Source organism: Diadema setosum, chromosome 9 (assembly GCF_964275005.1).
Source record: "Diadema setosum chromosome 9, eeDiaSeto1, whole genome shotgun sequence".
In the NCBI taxonomy this organism is placed as follows: Eukaryota; Metazoa; Echinodermata; class Echinoidea; order Diadematoida; family Diadematidae; genus Diadema; species Diadema setosum.
Window position 1 is genome coordinate 8,460,614 of NC_092693.1, and position 21,201 is coordinate 8,481,814.

Here is a 21,201-nt window from a genome sequence, read left to right on the forward strand (position 1 = left end):
TCTCGTATACGACATTTCAAAAGCTAAAAATTCAGTCTGCAACGCGTAATTGCATCATAAAATAACCAACAGTGATGAGCCAAAACTGTTCAGCAGAAAGGTCACAATGAATATAAAGTTTCATCTTAGTTTAGGGCTGCCCTTCTGGAGATTAGAAACGAGGTTGACACAGCCATAAAAAAAAAGAAAAGGAGAGAGAGAGACAAAAAAAAAATGTTGAGCAGAGCTAACAAGGCTCTATGTTTGCACTAACCAATATCTCAATGTCAGCGCTTGAATCATTTTGGTCTACTTTTGCTCCAGGGTTCTTCATACTTCAACACTGACGCTGATGAATGTTGGGAGGTTGGGCACATTGTGATGTCAGCGGGGCTAGTCTTGTCATTCAGAGGTTGGCCCTCGGGGGTTCCCCATCTAAAATTGCTGACCGATTTTGCCAGTTTGAGTCTTTTTCACACAGTGCTGGATCATGCAATAATAACCAGTGTTGAATCATAAAGTGATGAGAATCTCGGGACACTTTCACCACATGAATCATCATCTTTGATGCCGGTGATATGTATATTTTTTTCACATCTAGATCCTGCGTAATATTTCACGCTGACCTTGGCAAATTAAATTCACAGCTAAGAGAGACAAATACAGCCTTAATACAGCCTACAGAGTTACATAATGTTACCTTGTCTATGCCTTCTTTCAAGTTTATCATGCACTGCACATTTATTTAGATATGTGTAACTATACTGCCTCCTCCTTTCCCCACCTCTATCCCCTCCCCCCCCCCAAAAAAAAATAAATAAATAAACAAACAAAAATGCAAAATCAGATTGTCTGGTGAGAAGCAGAAGTGTAACCACCTTAAAGGCACTGAATTCAAGTAGCGTTTAATGTAGTTCTTGACACTTCACTATGAAGTGTGTGATGTTCCCAGCAGGTACAGGGTCTGAAAGCACACCCTGTAGACTAGCTAAAAATGGCCACTGCAAACTGATGGGGACTGTTCCGCTTGGATGACTCGTGTACATCGAGACTAGCTGACTGACGGAGGAGGGAAACAGAACCATCCATCCAGTGCGATATGAATTTTTGATTAGCCTTCGCCGGCGCAAAAACGCCCCTAGTTTCACCGCGATTTCACACCAGGCGAAGCCCCGTGCAGCCAACACTGTTGGCTTTTAATTCTTGGTTGCTTGTCTAAGCCGCTCTGGGAATGACTCGCGCTTTTTCACATAACTTTGAAAATTGCAACGCGAAGTGGTCAGCTTCTCGGTGCACCCTAATCTCTGATGCAATATTCCCGTTTAGATGTGTCGTGCCTGATACATTGGCATCAAACTCTCGTCAATGTCATAAACAATGTATGACACAATGACACTGGCACAATAATTTTCTCTTCTCATGTCTCCTAAAGAGTTTGAATGAAAGTTTAAAGATTCAAGCAAACATTGGTACTGAATTTAATATTGCAAAAATCTGGAGTGATTATGCACATCAAGGCAGAAAGTTGTATAGTTCCACTGCACTTTTTTCTATATATTTCATACAAACATTAATTTTTTTTCCAGAATAGATTTGATTAATGAAAACATAGGTTCCATAAGGTCAGAATGGGCTATGATACACCTATTACATTCCATGTTGCATTTTTTAACCCTAGAAGTAAAGACCTTTGATCAGTGGTACTATACTACAGCTATAAGACCTCAAATAAAGTCCCCCCCCCCATAAAAAAGTAAAATACTTCCAAACGCAATCACAACAGATTCTGTCCTTTCCCTGTCATTAAAAATATACTTCATGTGTCAAGCACTTTACTTTAACCCGCTGAGGATGGACTGATGTTGCTACCACCCCCATTTCCCATAGATACCTGCCCTAGGATACTTAGGACTAGTCATCAATGGGTTAAACTTGCCAAGCTTTTTAATTAGCATTCAGTTCAGTAATCTATCAAAACTTGACCTAGTTGTACATTTAGGCCTACATGTAGTATCTCAAAATAACTACATGTATATTGTTATAGAATAGTATATCATTTACTCATTATTTATCTAGCGATCCACATCCGACAAGCTTTGCTTTTTAGTGGATCACTATTTTCCATAATCGAATTTATTTTCCGCTCGCCCACGTAGTATTTGTACAGTGTTCCTCTTTATCATTGTACACATTTGTTCTATAATTTGTCTCGTATATTACATGAATCTTTTGCAAGCGTTTGAACATTATCATTTAATGACATGTATACATTGTACTATGTTTTTGATTTTCGTTGATTGGAAATAAACTAGGATTGATTGATTGAGTATATGCAAGCCCACTCAGGCGTAGCAATACGCTTTAATGTGGCTTGGACCATAAGGAAGGCCATGGTGGTACAATGGGGATTAGGTCATTAACAATTAGCTTACTGACATCTGTGTCAATAGGCAAAGAAAGCACTGCAACAGGAGCACCAATCAGTGAAGAAAGCACAGTAAGGGTTAGGAGACATTACACAACACAGAGATAACCTGATATGATGCTTAGCGTAGAATGCATTGCATGCTTGTTGCCAGTGATCTCCGGTGTACCAAACGCTGCAGAAATAATTGATCTTTGATAACGCCATGGTTCAAAAATGACACCCAGGGCAAAAGAGCAGTGTACACAGAGCTAGAAATGGATGCAAGACAGAAATATTGTAAGGTATGATATAGGCTTATTGAGAAAGGTCTATGAGAATTTTTCAGAAGGGTTGGGAACATCTTTTTTGAAAGGACAAGTCCACTTTCATATACATGTGGATTACGTGAATGCAACAATATTAGTAGAACACGATCAGTGAAAGTCTGAGGAAAATCCGAAAATTTGTTCAAAAGTTATGAATTCTTAAAGTATCTGTGCAATCACTGCTGGATGAGTAGACTACTACAGCGAATGATGTCACATGCATACAACGATATAAAGAAAATAAAAAGAGAATTTCAGAAAACTTTACTTTTTGAATAAAGCGCACATTTCTTTGACTTGTTACTGATGCATGTTACGGGTAATATCATTCCCCTTGCCTTCTGAAAGAGAGAAGTCGAGTGTTCTTTTGTTATGCGAGAAAAGTGAAAACATGTTGAATTTTCTTTATACTTTCTTCATATCGTTGTACACGTGTAACATCACAAGCTATAGTAGTCTTCTCATACAGCCGTGACTGAGCAAAAATTCATAATTTTTTAATGGACTGTCCGATTTTCCTCAAACTGTCAAATTGTCGGATTTTCCTCAGACTTTCACTGATGTGTTCTACTAATATTGCTGCATTCACTCAACCCACATGTCTATGAAGGTGAACTTGTCCTTCAATGAATATCTTTTGTTTTCCCCCGTCTCAGATTTGATTTCAGGGTGAATGCTACCTTTAATGTTCTTCATATAGCTTGCCTTGTATACATTATACATGTCATACAGATTGTTCTGCATATATGAAATGTCATGTGAAGTGAAAATAAACTCTGAAATATGAATTCTGGATATACCATGCGATATATGTAACTAAAAGCAATATAGGAGAACCATCAAGTCTGCCAGACTTTCTACAGGTACATGGTGGAAATCCATTCAAAGCACAAATTGCATTTTTTTTCCTGGGTGTATGATCCACAGTAATGACCCAGTCAGAAAGCTAACACATGCAGCCATGCATGACCACATTAGGCATAGTCTGGATGAAGTGATGTCTACCTCTGCCATCCTGCCCCCCCCCCCCATCACCTCCCAAACCCCTCGGAGAATAAGGCCCACACACATCCATTTCCAATGGCCCTAATCCAAATCAAATGTTGATTCATCAAACAAAGCCTGAATGATAAGCTGGCAAAAGGATAACAACATTGTGCTGGGGGCTTCACTGCACCTCATGTCAGATTGGACTAGGGCACAGTCCCTGCCCCAAACTTGGGATTGAAGGACTGTATGTATATACCATTTGGTTTTCCTGAAAATAAACCATTGACACTTTACTGCACATTTATAATCATTTAAATAAATCAAGTCTGCCCTGTGTGGATTGTTATAAACGACATTCGAGGTACAAATTCATCTCATCCCAAATCAACTTGTAGATGGCAGAAGCAATGTTTAGTACTCCTTTGCTACTTTTCTGTTGAAGTGCTTTGGCCTGGGGATAAATTTCCGTTGCTCAAAAGAACAAAGTGTTTCACAGTGAATGCCCAGGCAGAAAAGTGTTAAACTGTGTATAGAAGAGATTGCAGCAGAGTTGCTCAAAAGAACCAAAAAATGATAGAATGTAAACGTTCAGTCTAAATGACTGAGGAACAACCCAGTTGCTTGTGAGCTTTCCACAATCATTGTACTGCATCACTAAGAAAAAAAATAAAAATAAAATAACACCGTCAATTCATATTCTAATTCTTGAGGTTGATTTTGGTAAAATTCCATGATGGCCAGGGAAAATGCCATCAGGCAAGCATTACAAATGAAAACTAGTGAACTCTACTGAAATCAACGTATAAAGTGTTTATACTTTTGTGTAAGAACAAGAAGCATGGGATGAGTAAACTTCTTTTGGATGCAAAACCTAGATATAGCCAGTTCAATGCCAACATGTTTCCACTGGATATGTGAGACTGGACAGAGGATGAACACTGAGGGCAGCAGAGATGTGGCACCTGGCTATGTGTCACCTGCTCAGCCCTGGGCCGTCCATCATAGATTGCAATTAATGCCCCCATAGATACATGGCTTATCAGGTATCGCTGTAACTGGTGGTGAGCGATACGTTTTTCCGCAGTGCCAGTGTGATGTGGGTGACTTTCATTTGCATTTCACATCAGATTGCATCTACTAATATTGCAGGGCCTGTACTTTAAGGGAAAGTACCGCCAAGAACATTGCAGCCACGGCAAACTCTCAGAGTTTCATATCATACTTGGTCCGCAGGTGATGCTTATCACTGTTTCTTTGCGTGCTTGAAAATATTACTGCTCAAACAGCATTGAGATCATAATCTCAGACACATTCTGCATGGTTCTCAGATTCACAGAGATATGAACACTCAGAACACAAAACGTCCATACTTAAAAAACGGTCTAGACCCTTCCCCCCTGACCCAACCGTAGTCCTGAACCTAATCCTAACCCTAACCCAAACCCCAAACCTTAAACCCGGCAGGGGGGGGGGGGGGAATAATTGCCCTGATACGACTTTAAAAAGCGTTGGAGGGGTCTTGTGCAAGAGTAGAATGGGGTTATGGATGTTTACCATGTTGACTCCCTACATAATGGCAGAAGTTGTAACTCCAAAGTCGTGGCAACACAGTGTGTTTAGTATGCACCCAGTTATTACAGCAACAACAACAAAATAAAATCTATGTTAAGAGACATGCTAATTTTCTTCAAAAAGCCCCTGTCCTATGGCCCAAACAAATCTTTCACTTTTTGTAGTGTTCCATGGTAGGTCCTATACGTTGAGCGAGATTGGATGAAGATCATTTTGGCATCCGCAGCATATTACTTTATTAGGACAAACCCCAAGTGTTAAAATTTTAAACTTCAACCATCGGATGGTCAAACAAATTATTTCTAGCCTAATTGAGGGGAGGGGGGAGGAATGACTGCATTTTGCATTCAATATTTGCAAACATGTCATAAGTTTGCTTACATTCTTGACCAACAGCATAGCCAAAATAAAAAATAAAAATGAAATCACAATACCTTGCTGTGGATAGCATACAATATAAGACAGCAATGCAGATTCTGGTATGAAGGTCCATTGAATGAAAGTTTCCTCTCCTTTTCCTTGTGATAATTTAGTCCTAACTTAATTCTTGATAATGTGATCATGAAAAAAAAAAGGAGACAGTTTTCATATCACTTTCTTGTGACTTTCTCTAAAACCAAACCAAAGCTTTAAAAGGGATAGGAATTCCTAAAACACATACAAAAGACCATCTGAAAGCAGTGGCGGCTTACGATGTCACGGAATGGACCCTCTCAACAATAGACAAATTGAATTACCAGTCTCGCTTCGTGCCGATTTCCTCGAGAACATTTTCACGCATGGGCTGCGGCCGTCGCGCCACGACGGGACTGACTGCCCGCGGTCGTGCCAGTTCCACAAACATTCCTTTATACATCCTGTCTCCACTATGGGGTTTTCTCCTGCAACTCTTTTCTACTTGGAATCAAGCAAGGCTTTTTGATCTGAAAGTCCAGAATTGACGCAGGCATGCCTCTTGCCTGATGTGCAATCAATCCCGTTCAAGTCATCTTTGCCCAACAAACCACAAATTTGAGATTTACCTTTTTTTGTTTCACTCTACACTCAGCTAGTCCTAATATTTCTCACTTTAAGCCACAACCTCCCAACCTTTCCTCCTCCTAGTCACACCATGCTATTGGTGACTTACAAAAGTCTCTGCATTGCCTCCCATACACAAACTTTACTTGTGACTCTTGAGTCCTAGCTAAACATTTCCATTCTCCTCATTCGTAAAGACACTGTATGGGCCTCTCAAATGTACACAGAACATGGCCTTTAGTGGGAGAGAAAAAGGAAGAAGGAAGAATAGTAGAAACCTCATGTATCAAAACTAAACCTGCTATAACATCTTTGTGGAATCATAATCCTTTTCAATGCACTAAGCTGTCTGTAACACAGAAAATCAGTCGATGGAGATAAATAAGGCAGCCGAACAATACTTTGAATTCCATCAGAACATTCCCTTGGGTTTTTTTTTTTTTTTTTTTTTTTTTGTGGTGGTGGTGGTAGACTAAAACTAATTCTCTTTCATCTTAAATGCTTTATAATGAAGAACAGATTCATTTCAAGAATTCCTTGCATCAGAGCAAATGGGCAAGAAATCTCAATTGCTCAAATTTTGATAACCATAAATTTCTTCTCTCTTCAAACTTTGACTTTCATGTATTTTAGGGAATTAAATAAATGCTGGAAGAGGCCATGGGTATTTAAGGAAAGTGAACAGATTCATGGAGGGTTTCACTCAATGTTAACTGCAGAAACAGTTCAATCTATAATCTGATCTTTAAATCTAGTTTGTTTTACATAAATTATTATATCAATACATGCAAAATGCTTTTCTTCTTGAAACCGTGATATTCAGGCTAAAGCTTATAGAAATAAGGAGCCTTAGCAATGGTTTGTTATATTGAATATCAACCAAATACTTTGTGCATTACCACTAAAATCACCAAAATATCTTTTCCATGAGCAACTTTTTATTTCACATTTGTCATTCACACTGTCAATCCCAAAAGTTTTGTTTGTGCACCCTCCCCAACTCTCACAATTTGTACAAATATGACACAAATGAGTTGGTTATACAAATAGAAACAGGGAATGAGTTTTTAAGATATCATCATCAAACTAGCTATGTCAAAAGTGCCCTTCTGACTGTACATTCTCAATTAATGAAAATTGCCCACTAGAAATCGCCTGTGTCTACACACACTGTGTTTGATATTTTCTAATTGCCGGCTGCACTGCAAGACCGCAAGCACCACTAGTGACACTTTTGACTACTGCAGATTATCAGCACAGCTAAATATTGAAAGAGATCTGCCCACGCACCAATGAATGCAAGAATCACCAAGCTCTGTCAAAGAACCTTACAGAGACTAATAGGCCTACATGCCAACTGAATCAATACAATTCAATTCACTATCCACAAATGAGTCGTGCCTCTTCCTCCAACATAAAGATTGACTTGTTTTATTTCAAATGTGCTTGTTTCTTTCCCTATCCAAACACTGTTTCTATCAAAAGTAGCAGCACCGTGAGCAGACCCTATGAAAACTTTGTGAACATCCAAAACTTTGTGCACTCAAGGTTACGTATATATGCCCTTGTCATTTCTCATGCACTATCACGCTATTCATCCCATCTGGAATTAAGAAAAAAAAATAAAATTACAAAAATACAAAATATAACAAACACAAAAACCTGCAGGGGCATTTACTTTCACTTCTCTATAATTAACCCCTTGGGACAAAATTTTACACAAATCGCCCCAAATTTTAGTTTCAGTAAAACAAACATTCAAATGGCCTTAGACACAGAGAGATTTAAAAAAAAAGAAAAGAAAAAAAAAAGTTTTTCCTGTGCCAGCATGTAAAGTAGAAGTACAGTTCAATGTCACAGATAAGAGTGTTATGTAGTATCAGATAGGCTGAAATAGGAACAGGGCCTACCAACATGAAATCCCTATCTAAGAAGGGGCATGGATACAGTCCTAAGACCTTCTGATGAATGGAAGGGCTGAAAGAATGCATGGTATGTCAGGTATGCCTGGTATGTGATCGCATCAGGAGCATCTTCACTATCATTTTTTTTTTCTCTCCTCCTTCTCTTCCTCTTCCTATGACTGTGACTAGTCTGTACTTCAGACCCTATTGTTTGAATTCTAACACAAGCTGATGCATGCTCCTTGCACTGCTACTGGCTCCACATACAAAGATATACCATAGTCCATCACACTCGAAACTAAGTTGGCAGCTTTATGGTTTTCAGCACAACATACGGCTACTGATAAGAACCACCTAAATTATTAATCACTTCTCATGTTCAGATTTAGGCAATGCCTTTTTTTATTCCTCTAAGAATGTGGACAAATGACAGATATCTTATGCACTGGACCAACAAGCTTTTGCCCAACAGCCAGTGCTGATTCTTATCCTCACAGCGGATACTGTGTGTTTACTCAAATTAAAGATTTCTTGCATTGAGTAGTTTTTATTGCAACTGATTGACAAATTGCCCCCTACAGTGACGTAATTTATAAAATATATGGCATATACAGTATCCACCTTCTCTCTACGGCCCACAACACTGTAAACTCTATGTATGTCCTTCTGTTTTCGCTTCTCTGTTTGGAATGACTGGCTGAAGCGACTACATCACCATGTGACATTTGGAATTCTCTATCAATTCAACAATGTTTGCAATACTTTCTCCATAATGGGACTAAAGTAGGTACCCTGGGCTAAAATTGTCCACTGCTCTGCTTCAGCAACCACAAGAGTGCACACCCTTCAAATACAATTCAAGGAAGACCAAGTGAAGTCTGAATTGCCTGGACTAGGCGTGATACGCGAGATCCCAGCTCACTACTAACATCCTATTCCCTTACACACGTATATTCCTCGCAGACTGAATCATGTCATCACCGGGGATAGGAATGAGTTGATATGGCAGACACAAACCCCTGGATCAACTGCAATAAACTGACCAATACCTGAACATGTTCAGTGATCAGCAATACAGATTTACTTGCTGTAATAGTTATATCGTGACATCACCGTGACTGCAGACTGCCAGGATCTCTTCGAAGTGATTATAGGTGTATCTAAAAGGTACCTCACAAATGTCAAATGGTCAGTCTGCATTACACAATGTTCATATTTCCTCTCTCTCTTTCTGTTTCCATCTACTTAATATTTTCTGTCCAAAATCTCTCTTTTGAAAGAACAGCACTTAAAATACAGCTAATTTGTTTTGACAGCTATTGTAGGAATTGTTAGTTTGAGGTATATGCAGACTAACTACTGAAAGTTGAATAAAAGAAACATGGTGAACACAAGATATAGATAGAAAGCTGCTAAGTTTCAATACCCACTTACAGTAGAAAAGAATATACCAAGACAATTAGTCCATGAGAACACTCAAAGTTCAATGCAACATACTGTGAAAATTTGCAAAAATTAGATGAGTAATAACTTTGCATACCTGCCAACATTTCACGATGAAATATCTCACTCGTGGATTGCAAAAATCTTATTTTATATGCAAACTGAAGTTAAAAATCTTAAAAACTTTCGGTCAAATCTTCAGAAAATACACATGAAAGGTATATCTAAATATTTTTTAAAATCTGATTTCTCTGACAGAAAATCTGATTTTGCTATTTTTAACGTAAAGAATCTTACTGAATCTGATAAAATCTTACTAGTTGGCAAGTATGACTTTGACCTACTTGTTGAAAGTACTTCATCTCAATTGGTGTCAAATGGGTCATCCAAATTGCCCTTTTTTGGACACATAATTCCAATGTTTTCTTTTAGTACTTCTCATTTGCTCACTACAGTGAAAAAGGGAGGAAAGTGTCAGTGAAAAACAAATGATGAGCTCCTTGATTTTGCACTTCTATTTGAGGTTTACCTCCTTTAGTAGCTTACCTTTTTTTTTTTTAATAATCTGCAACCTTTGCCGATGAAAATGTTGAAATAATGAAAAAAGAATGTTTTGACTTTTACAAAATGTAAGAGAAACCAAATGAAGACTCAAATCTAACTTCAAGTGAGTATAATATCAGCTGAATACAACCAACATCTAACACATCGATGTATGCCTATGATGAAAACCAAAAAAAAAAAAAGACAAAAACACAAAGACCAAAAGAAAAACTTTGGAAAAATCCAAAACAATATAGTTTAGCTATGCAGAAAAAGAGATTCCCTGGAAATTTGCTGAGCCTTTTTTGTTTTCATTTTCTGCTTTACATCAACTCATTGGCTATGTTATCATCATTTGTTTAAAAAAAAAAAAACTGCAATGCCACTTCAAGGATTCAAAAATTTATATAAGGTTTAAGAACAACATAAGCCATTGATTCCCTGTAACAGGGCCCTTAAAATAGAATCTTCCTACCTGACCATTTTTGTTTAATTGGAAGTTGAGTTTGGTTGTGGTTTCATCCAGGATATTCCTCTTTCAAGACTTTGCAATCTATTTCTCTTTGTCGGCATATTTCTGTTCTAAAAATCATCTGCTCCCTCTACTTATCTTCAGTTGTCGAAGAGGTACGGTCTCATGCAGGGAATTTTAATCCTTTTTTCCTACACGCACAAGCTTATCACTGTCTAATGAATATTTCATGTTGTCACTTTCTTGCGTTGGATATATCTGACTTTCATTAACATCGAGCCGTGCATCTGCAGCATAACAATCTTCCGCGAGAACATGACCTGACAAGATGTGCATGCCTCCTCAACATGCATCCTGTCTAAAAACAAAAAGGAAAAAAGGACCCCCCCCCCCCGTAACAAAAGAAAGAAAGAAAGAAAAGAAAACCTTAAAAGAAAAAAGGAACAGCAAAAAAAGAGTGCCCTTGGAGAAATATGTGAAAAGCCAGCTAATGGAACATCCACTTCATCCCGTTCATTGCATCAAGTCACGGATGAGAGGAATACCCCTATGGATCTCCCTGAATCCTATTTTCAGCTTGTGTAACCACAATATTCGTGCAGGTCTGGCATCTCTGCTTTTGGGCTTCTCCCGTTTCCTCCTCCACTTTCCAATTTTGCATTTCTTTTCTCCGAAAGCTCACATCCTTCTACATAGATCCTGCTCGCACACATGCTGGTATACATCAACTTCACATTAGTCTCAAGTCCAGCCACTTGATCTCCGCAATGCCTACGCGTGAAAGGTAGAGAGGTCACTGACTGCACATTAATATTCAAGTGTGGAGAATCACGTGTCAAACTTGCACTAGTATTTCTTTACTTTGTCTTGTAGAAGACTATGCCCACATGCACATGATCTCTTACTTCTATTGCAGATAGATAATATTTGTTGATTTTTTTTTTTCCTGAAAGGTATGCTATCAACTTTCTTTAATCAGTCCCTAAATTTCCACTGGGTGTTCGAGCATGGCATGCAGGATTTCCAGCTATCGAGAGACTAAAAAAAAAAAAAGAAGAAAAGTGGTCTAACACATCAGATGAATGTGAGATCATGACTGTAAGTGTCATGTATCTGCATACTGCACAGGATGCTGAGGTTGTTTCTGTTCAAACCCAGCTGTTCTGCGAATCATTGCTGGGATTTCAGAGGTTGGGTTACCAAGTGTGAATGAATCATCCACAAGACATATCATTCGCGGAACATGGTTGGGAGACTTCAGATCGAAGCTTTCTCTACATTGTAGCTTTCTTTGGATTGCAGTGTGCTCTTCAAAGGAACTTCACACTTCAGTTATCCTGGTATATCCACCATTCATCAATTTACCCGAAGTCTTCTCTACACATTTCTGATTAGAGTCTTGACTAGTTCAAGAAGAGAATGAGCTTTCCACGAAAGTAAGGGCATGACCTATTTTACTGTATATGCCATATATTTCACGGATATAATATTTCGCAAATTGCAATTTGTAAATAATTTCTCAAACGGTTGAATTTGCAATGAGGAATAATACTGATGGAATGAAAAATATGTGTTATCTCTTTTAAGGAGGAAAAAATAGCAATAGGAGTCCATACACGGTGTATTAGTGTCGATATGAGGGGCAATATTTTCCCGAAGTTGTTAATGTTCAACACTGACTGACTGCGGGAAGACATGGAAATATATACACCTCAGAACATAATGTGTAAATATAGTACAATGCTGTCTCTAGTGAAAAGTGCAATGATCAGTCAATGATAACTGCAGATTATCAGCCCTAGCCATTTATAATCGATAAAAGTGTACTGATTTGATGACAGGCTGAAAATATTGCAAGAAAATCAATTCAAAGGTAAGGATAAATTAGAGAAAAATAAAAGTCATGCACTGGGGAGGGGGGAAAGGGGTAAACGGTGCTGAATGGGACAGTATAAAGGATACCAATATTCATGATAAAAATATAGATGCATTACTTGAAAAGTAAAGAGAACCCCCCTCAGTTCACACAGAAGTTAAGAAACAAGAGGGCAAAAAAAAAAAGAAGAAAGATGCAAAAAATTCAGGCTTTCCAGAAGATGAGTAGCTGGACAGTGCTACAGCCAGGTGTACGATGGCGCAGTACAGGTAGTCTCGCAAAGTTCAGGATCGGGTGTATGTACCTTTCTGACTGTCGAGGAACCCACCTTTTCTGGCTTTCTTCTGGAGTCGGATGGTGTCGGATGACTTCTTCTTAATCTCCTGCCTTGCCTTCTTGTACTCTGCAGAGAGAGATGAGAGAGAACAGAATGGGAGCGTGAGACATTGGATGCAGGCATGTGACATAAAAGACATCGAGAGTGAAAGGAAGAAACATTCAAGGCCGAAGAAGGCAGACAACCTGGCTGTCCCTAATGCTCCAATTTCTTGATTTCATCCTCATTCTCATGCAAGGAACTTCTCTCTCGCTCTCCTTTTCTTTTTCTCTCTTTCGCTTCTGAATTATCTCTCCAATTGTTTCTGCCATCGGTATTTGGGTCGAATTCCCCCCACATCTGTGTCGCACTCCTGGATGCTGTCACTGCAGCTTTGGTGAGTTTGGTCTGTGATAATGCAGAAGCAAAGGCAGGTATCCCAATAGATTATTCAGTCTACAGCACAACTAGTTTATGACATGAATCTGCTTTCTTTCTGACCTTTCCCCCTTATTTTAATGCTCATACTTCAATGGGGAAAAAAACAGGTATCTTTGAAATCAAAACACAAACAGCACTTATCTTTTCCAAAATATGAATGTAGTAATATTCATATTTTGCTGATTTTCATATTTTTATGCTGATTCAAAGAGAGAGATCGATCAAAACAATAAAATGCAATGCACCCAATAATGTACCTATAATGTATCTATTATCCTTTGGGTTTATGCCAGGTTTAAGTGTGTACGTGTGTGTCACACACAAACACATTCCTATATCTTCTGACCATCCGAACATTGAGAATTTAGGGTTTCTGGGACGAACATTGAACTAGGGCTTTCTATAGCTCAGTCGGTAGAGCACCGGGCTGGCAATCCTGAGGTCTCCGGTTCGAATCCAGATGGAATCCCATTGTCTTTGCTCATTTTTCCACTAATATATTTTATTATCAATAAATTTTTGCGTTAGTCCATTTTGATATAAAGCACTGTAGGAATGACACAGCTGAAATGGTTAGGTCAACATTTGCCATGTTGTAGATAATATATGTCAGAGCTCCACATCAGCTGTGGCCCAGGGCCACTAGAAGTTGATGTCGGGCCGCCAAATTTTCAAAATGAATGTATGTATTTCCTTTTATTTTAGGCCACTAGATTTCTTTTTTAGGTCACCAAGGAAAAAACAAAAGTGTCAAGCCCTGTATGTTGACTGATAGCAGGCCAAGGTTGATTCGAAATCACGAACAACATATACTGACAAAATCATATAACCATAGGATGTAAACTGTGTTTACTGAGACGTAATCACAATTTGTTCATGAGCACTCCAATAACTGGAGCTATTGGTATTGAGTTCAAATTTGTGCTGTGTTGATTGGATGCACATCACATTCATGTATGCACCCATCATCATGGGTCTGTGACCCTTCACTTGAACTTCATTCATTCACGCATTCAGTCTAAACCGTGCGACAGCCTATTCTACAGACTTACACGCATGCACGCGCCCACACACACACACACACACACACACATACACACACACTCACACACAAACGCACATGTGCTCTCAGACCGGCTGGCTGGTCATCCCTGCTAAAACCATTTCATGGTTCAGGGTTTCACATCATCCTTGACATGTGGGCAGGAGGCGGTGAGCGAAAAAAACAAAAACCAAAAGCAAGAAAGAGAAAACTTTCGCCAACTGCCGCTGGACACATGTGGGTGAAGGGAATAAGGATACCAGCTGGTGAGGCTGCTTTTGGAAAGGAAAGGGGGAGGGGGGTGGGGTGGGGCAAACTCAGCAACCTCATGAGGACCTTCACAGATGGGTAATCATGTATTCCTTATTCCGGGTCAGCCAGCTGTCCATTTTGAAAACAGTGAAACAAAACCTAGCAGGAGCACCATCGACAAGGGGCTGGGTTCATCTGGACAAATTGCTAGGTACAAGTATTATTGGTTTTCACATCGTATTGCAAAATTCAATTTGTAAAATCTGTTCATTTCATGTGTCTTGTGAATGGGCCTCCCATCTTTATCCTCATCTTGACACATTGTTTTGATGCAGCGTTGGAAAACGTGATAGATGTATGTATGCTACGTGGAGTGAAAGTCCTACAATTTGCATCATATTCTTATACATCTAGCAGACCTCTTCTTCTGCTGAACATCAGAAAAGTAGGAAATGTACAATGATACACAGCACATGTACACAGATTAGCATACTCCCTACATACAGTATCATTACAACATGCCTATTAAATGTCTGAAAACTCATTAACCTTCGGAGGATGAAAGATGCCCAATGACGAATTTTATATGACGGAAGAGTTGCAGGAACTTTTCGTGAGTCAGTACAGCAGACAGGACAAATAGTCATCCAATGTTACGTAACATGGGAAATCAAGAGCTCCCCGATGCAAAAGAGGGCTTCACCCTCCGAGGAATGTTTTAACATGAAAATCACTTCTGTAGTTATTTCTTACGACTGCAAACTTTGAGGAGTTTGTAGGATTTTCTGAAGGCAGATCTTATCGACAGTCTCATCAAGATTCAAGGTTTGAATACAAGCAAGAACCCTCCATAGTGCTGCCGCGGGCCCAATCCTCCTTGAGTGATTGAAGAGGCTGATTTCCAGTTGTCATGAAAATGGATGAAATTTTTGAAGGAGAGCTCCAACAAGCTTATTCATCACAATTTATTTTGTCAAAATCATTCCCTCTTGCCATTCATTTCTATGCTCAATCTCAAACGTATTCCAAATGCTTTTTTCTAGCTAATGATGGACAAGGCATTTTTCACTTCGCACTACTCAGTGCAAATTTAAGGGAAATGATCACGACATAAGTAAGGTGCAGACCTTCCAACTGAGTGATGTTTGTTCTTCTGAATGTTTATCAATCCTAAAATGAAATGAGGTTCATCATTCTGAAGGTTGGTTATTCCAAAACACACCAATTCCATATAGGCCTACCTTCGCGCAGATGTCCATTAATCTGAAAATTATTCATTATTCGAAGGTTCCCTCTTCCAAATGTTTGTTAGTCTGAAAATGAAATGAGGTTAGGTATTCTGAAGGGTCGTTAATCTGAAAATTAAGTACGGTTCATAATTCCAAAGGTTGGTTAATCCAAAAATGAAATGCAGTTTTCTATTCCAAAGGTTCTATAGTCTGAAACTGAAATGAAGTTTGTTAATCCAACACTGAAAACACAGGTGTGTAGTAACGAACCTTCAGAATTACGACCCTCTTTTCATTATTGGATTAACGAGCCTAACCCAACTTCATTTCATGTTCAAATTAATGAACCTTTGGAATGACAAAATTTATCTAAATTTCTTTCTATTGTAGGATTATTCCTTCCTCTTTTTTTTTTTTTTTTTTTCGTCTTCATGGTTTGGATGTCTGAGTCCTCTTCAGGAGGGAGTCAGTGAAGGGAATCCATCCGGTATTTCTTTGGTCCATACTGTCACGCATGGGACTGGTTTTAGTCAAAATGCAGAGCAGAGTGACTTTTCAAGACAATGTCTCTGAAGAATACTCTTGCTGATTACTTGTGAAACGTTGCTAGGCTGTAAAATCTTCCATGGGTCTTGAAAACGAAAGACTCCATCGTGTGCAAAACTGTCGTAATTGCAAAACAGGTGGGGGACTGTGTCATGTCCTATATAGATCCCATCAAATCCAGGGCATTATTAGTTTATGGAGAGTTTCTCACATTAAGCCAGGAATGCAATAAAGTCTGCCGAGAATGGAGAATTCAGTAGTTGTGCCCTTTTCCGCACCCCCATCCAAGCAGCGTACCGTTCTCAAGACCAGGGTAATCAGAGTTGACACGGAAGACTCACGTTTAGGCAGATGTCGTCTAGAGAGCTCTAGATTTGGTTTCGCTCTCAAAGGCTGAAAGAGAAACTTTGTATCACTCTGCAGCCTTCACGTTATTGTCAAAGTTATTGTCGTTTGGTTTTATTTCAAACACTGACAAGGAACCATGCATTGGGAGTCTGGGCCCATAAACCAAGCCTATACTGTGCTCAAATCCCCCCCAAAAATTTCACATCAGCTATTTCATATCAGCCAATGTTGATGAGACACGAGGAAGCTTACAAATAAATATAATATATAATGAATATAATACAATAAAACACTGAAAAATACCCATCAATTATTAAATTTGCTACTATTTTTTTTTTCTTATAACATCCTTGAGGATGGACCAAAAAGATAGATAGTGGGAATTGATCAGTGACAGTCGGTAAAATCAATTATGGCATTTAACACTGCTCCCTGATTACATTCGTTGTGAAATATATCTCCAAGTTTTCTTGACCAATGATTCTGACAAATGTAGCACTCTATTATTGGTCATCCAAATTTCATTGAAGATGTGAACACTTGGGTTATTAGATTAAGGGCATTAGGCAAATACTCACAGATTCCAAGGTCTCATCTTAAGCTTTTGGGTTATATAGGGTCAGTAACTGACTCCGGAATCAGATTAAAAAAAAAAAAAAAATAGGACTACAATTTTCTTGAATTTGATCCAGGAATTAAGACTAAACGCAACTGCCATTATCCAATTAAGTCTATTCCTCTAACCACTTTTCCCCATGTCCGGCTCTCATCGTTTGCATTGATTGCCCCTATTTGTGCCGACATGCATATCTACCAGATACCAAAATTGGAAGGAATAGCTACGAGTTTTTATCTTTTTATAAGTCATTCAATCAAAATAATCTACAAATATTGGTGAGACTGCCTGCCTCACAACACAATGTCTACAGGGGTCTATACATCAGGGTAATGGGCACACTTAAAAATGCATAGATGGGACTGCATTGTGAATGATCTCCCACAGCAGCCGAACATCAGTTTGTGTACCGCTTTCCCTGACATGTCGGAAAGGTTTTGAAATCATATCTGATAGACATGATCTAGGTCCTACAAATGTCAGAAGACATCATGTGAGTCTTTAGAATGAAGTTTAGATTGTACCAACACTTATATACTGATATATACCCTTTCTTTTACTTTTCAATGGCAAAGTGGACAACACAAAATTTCATGGGCCTAAATCACTATGTTGTCTGCTTTGGTGAATGAAGCTTTGATGGATTTTGTCATGACTTTTAAGTTATGATGATATGAATCATCAACACCTATTTGTAAAAACACAGTCAATGGCAGATGTGATGAGCATAGAAAGACACAAAAAAAGTCTCCCTGGATAACCTCATCCCACTGCACAATGCATGATTCGACCAATTTCACTTTGCTCCCGGCTTTGTGCTGAATTTTTTCATCTACCATAGTTCGTGGCACTGATTGCTATGACCCCGTCATGTAAGGGCAATATTTCCAATACTTCACTATCTTCTGCAGATATTGAATCCCCCTGCCGACAAGGAGATTGAACACAAACATACATACACACACACACACACACACACACACCAGATAGCGCAGCTACCCCCTGCCTAACCTCCCTCCCATAGCCACTGATGTATGTAGCAGATGCTGTGCGAGTCGTAAAACGAGATGCATCACTGTCGGCGAATTCGTCCCGCGTTAGTCACTCGCGTAAGGAAAGGGAAATCTGTGAGCAGAGAGTTTGGAGGATGAGGTATCGGTTGGAAGATGGAACATTGACGACAGGGCAGGAACTGATTTGTGATTAAAGTATCACATTGCTGGCTGAGAGGGAGACAAACATTAGCTCCATTAGATGCTGTGTAGTTTAAGGCTCTGAGGGTGATCCCTAAGTGAGGATGCTCAAGCTCTCGTCTCCGCATCTTTGCAAGAACACACACATCTTTTGTTATCGTGTACTCGTGATTAATTGCCTGTTTTTTTAGTATTCCAGATATTATTATCATGAGGAAACACAATATCTGAGGATATCAAAGAGCAAATAAACAAATCACTAAAGATACCTCATATCGTCAACGAAAAGTACAGAGCTTCACTTTTTTTTTTCACTTCAAATTCTTTACTGATCAGTCCTTTTTTAAATTCATCTCTAGCAGATCTCCCAATGCTCTGAATGACAGAATCAACAGCAAATTTTTCCCTTCACTATGGTTATCAAAAGATAAAATCAATTTTAAATTTCCTTACCACACAGGCTGCCATAGACTTACAGTTGAAATCAACTATTTAATCAATTCTAACTCTTCATAAAACAGGGCCCTGAGCTTATTCTTTGCAAATCCCTAAAATGATCATGCAGATGTAGAATCAAGCCTTGAAAGTCTTAGGACGAGATCAGCAGAAGTTTTTTGCAAGTCTACCAATTAACACACTGGAATGACCAGAAGTATCTTTCCGTAAAGAAATTAGTCTCTTAATACAGTCCTCTGTCAATGAGCATTCATAGCCAAGATGACAAATCTTTGAAAATTCATAACTTGTCAAATCTTCATCAAACTTCACTGATAGGTTCTTCTACAATTTATGCATTCACTGAATCCACATATATATTTGGGGGTAAATTCCCTATTAAATGTGCCCAATGCAGCCACAATTTCCTCCCTGTCTGACCTCAAATAAAAAAAAAAAAAAGAGAAGTCATTTTGCTCACTACTTCAAACAACCACTGCAGGTGATAATGTTCTGGAAAATTCCCATCAGTAATAAAGGGAATAACACCACTACTTCTCACAAGTTTCCATGTCTACCCTCCGCTTTCATTCTGAAAAAAAAAATGAAGCACCAGTCAGAATCTCCTATTACAAGATTCTCTCTTTCCTTCTGCTCTCTTGCCCTCTAACAAGGCCTCACCACGCCAACAATCTCCCCCTCCCCCTCCCCCATTTACGCCCACTTCCAAAGTCATTAACACTCATCTGCCATGCAATTATCAATCCCCATGATCCCTTAACCCCCTCCCTCCCAGGTGCCACTACTACCCATTGAATCCTATACAACATCTCCCACTTCCAAGGTTTCATGTAGCTCTCCTCACTCCCTCAACCTATCCTTGTGACACCATCAAAGCTGGTAGGTTCACAAGAAGCTCTGTGTCAGACCTGCCACTCTCCCATCTTTCCTCTTTCTTTCCATCTTCTCAAGTTACTGCTACATGCCTTTCTCTCCCAACCGCACGTCTTGATGAACTGCCTTCATCGAAAATTCTCCACACCTTCTTTTTGATCACCGCCAACTCAAAAATTAAGAAGGAAATAATCCCTCGCTAAAGAGGGGATGTCATCATTCCCAGTGTTGTATCACATGTGCACAGACACTCTACTAGGTTTACGAGCCACTAAGCAACATACAGGGTAACATGTGCATGGTTTGTCAGGCAACTTCCTGGACTATTAGATTCCAGATACATAAGTTTATTATGACTACTAACATCCTTTTGCTTCTATTCCAAGAAGAGGCATTTCAGTCTCTTTGTGCTCCCCCTACCATTCTGAGAACACACACACACACACACACACACACACACACACACACACAAATATTAGCGCTCAGCATTCATGTCCTACTGCCTTTTAAACTGACATCAACTAATCTAAAGGGCCAATATGCAGTACTTATGACCTTCTGTTTCTCAAATGACAAGATCTCACATGCATACCTTACTATTCCCCCCACCCCCGACCAGAAGCTTCTTTATATCTTAGATATAATCATTGCTTTCCTTCTCCCTAATAACTCCTGATCAACAGCATATATTCCTTTTAAAATAAATGACTCTTAAAGGAAATGAACTACATATCCTTTTAAAATGACTGACTCTTACACATGAAAATTAACTATCAAGGCTGCATACCGTGAATGCTTAAGGGAAGCAGTGCAGGTGTCCTTTACATGCTGCTGCCACAGACAGGTTGGAAGCCATTTTGACTGTTTTTATATCTGTCATGATTATCTGTAATATTATCACATGCATATTCTCCTCTGCACAAATCAATGCAGAAGGTCACAACACATTCCCAGGCAATGTATCTCAAAATAGAATGACTACAAAAAAAGTATTATCTTCTGTTTTTTTCCGCCATTCAGATTAGTTGAGTTAGATAGATAGATAGATAGAAAGACAGACAATATATATACAAATGTGAGTTTCTTCAGTTTGTCTCCCTCTACAAATTAAATTTTGTTAAGATCGCAACTGCTGATCTGTAAATTAACAAACATTTTTTTTCCGACATGTTTGTTAATTTACAGATCAGCAGTTGCGATCTTAACAAAATCTAATTTGTAGAGGGAGACAAACTGAAGAAACTCACACCTGAACTTTCACCCCTCTGAATAATATCCTTCTTTCAATATATATACATTCATGAGTGCACGCACAACTTACAAAGACATAGATAAATCTATCCTTAATTGTCCTTGG

General features: G+C 38.9%; 1 protein-coding gene across 1 annotated transcript in view; it reads right to left on the reverse strand.

The window, feature by feature from the left end:
* The window catches only part of LOC140232810 (uncharacterized), a 132,107-nt gene that overhangs the window by 19,430 nt on the left and 91,476 nt on the right, over positions 1 to 21,201 (reverse strand). Inside the window, exon 6 of the mRNA XM_072312926.1 lies at positions 12,861 to 12,935. Coding sequence (XP_072169027.1) covers positions 12,861 to 12,935 — 75 coding nt within the window. The remainder of the gene's footprint in view (positions 1 to 12,860; positions 12,936 to 21,201) is intronic.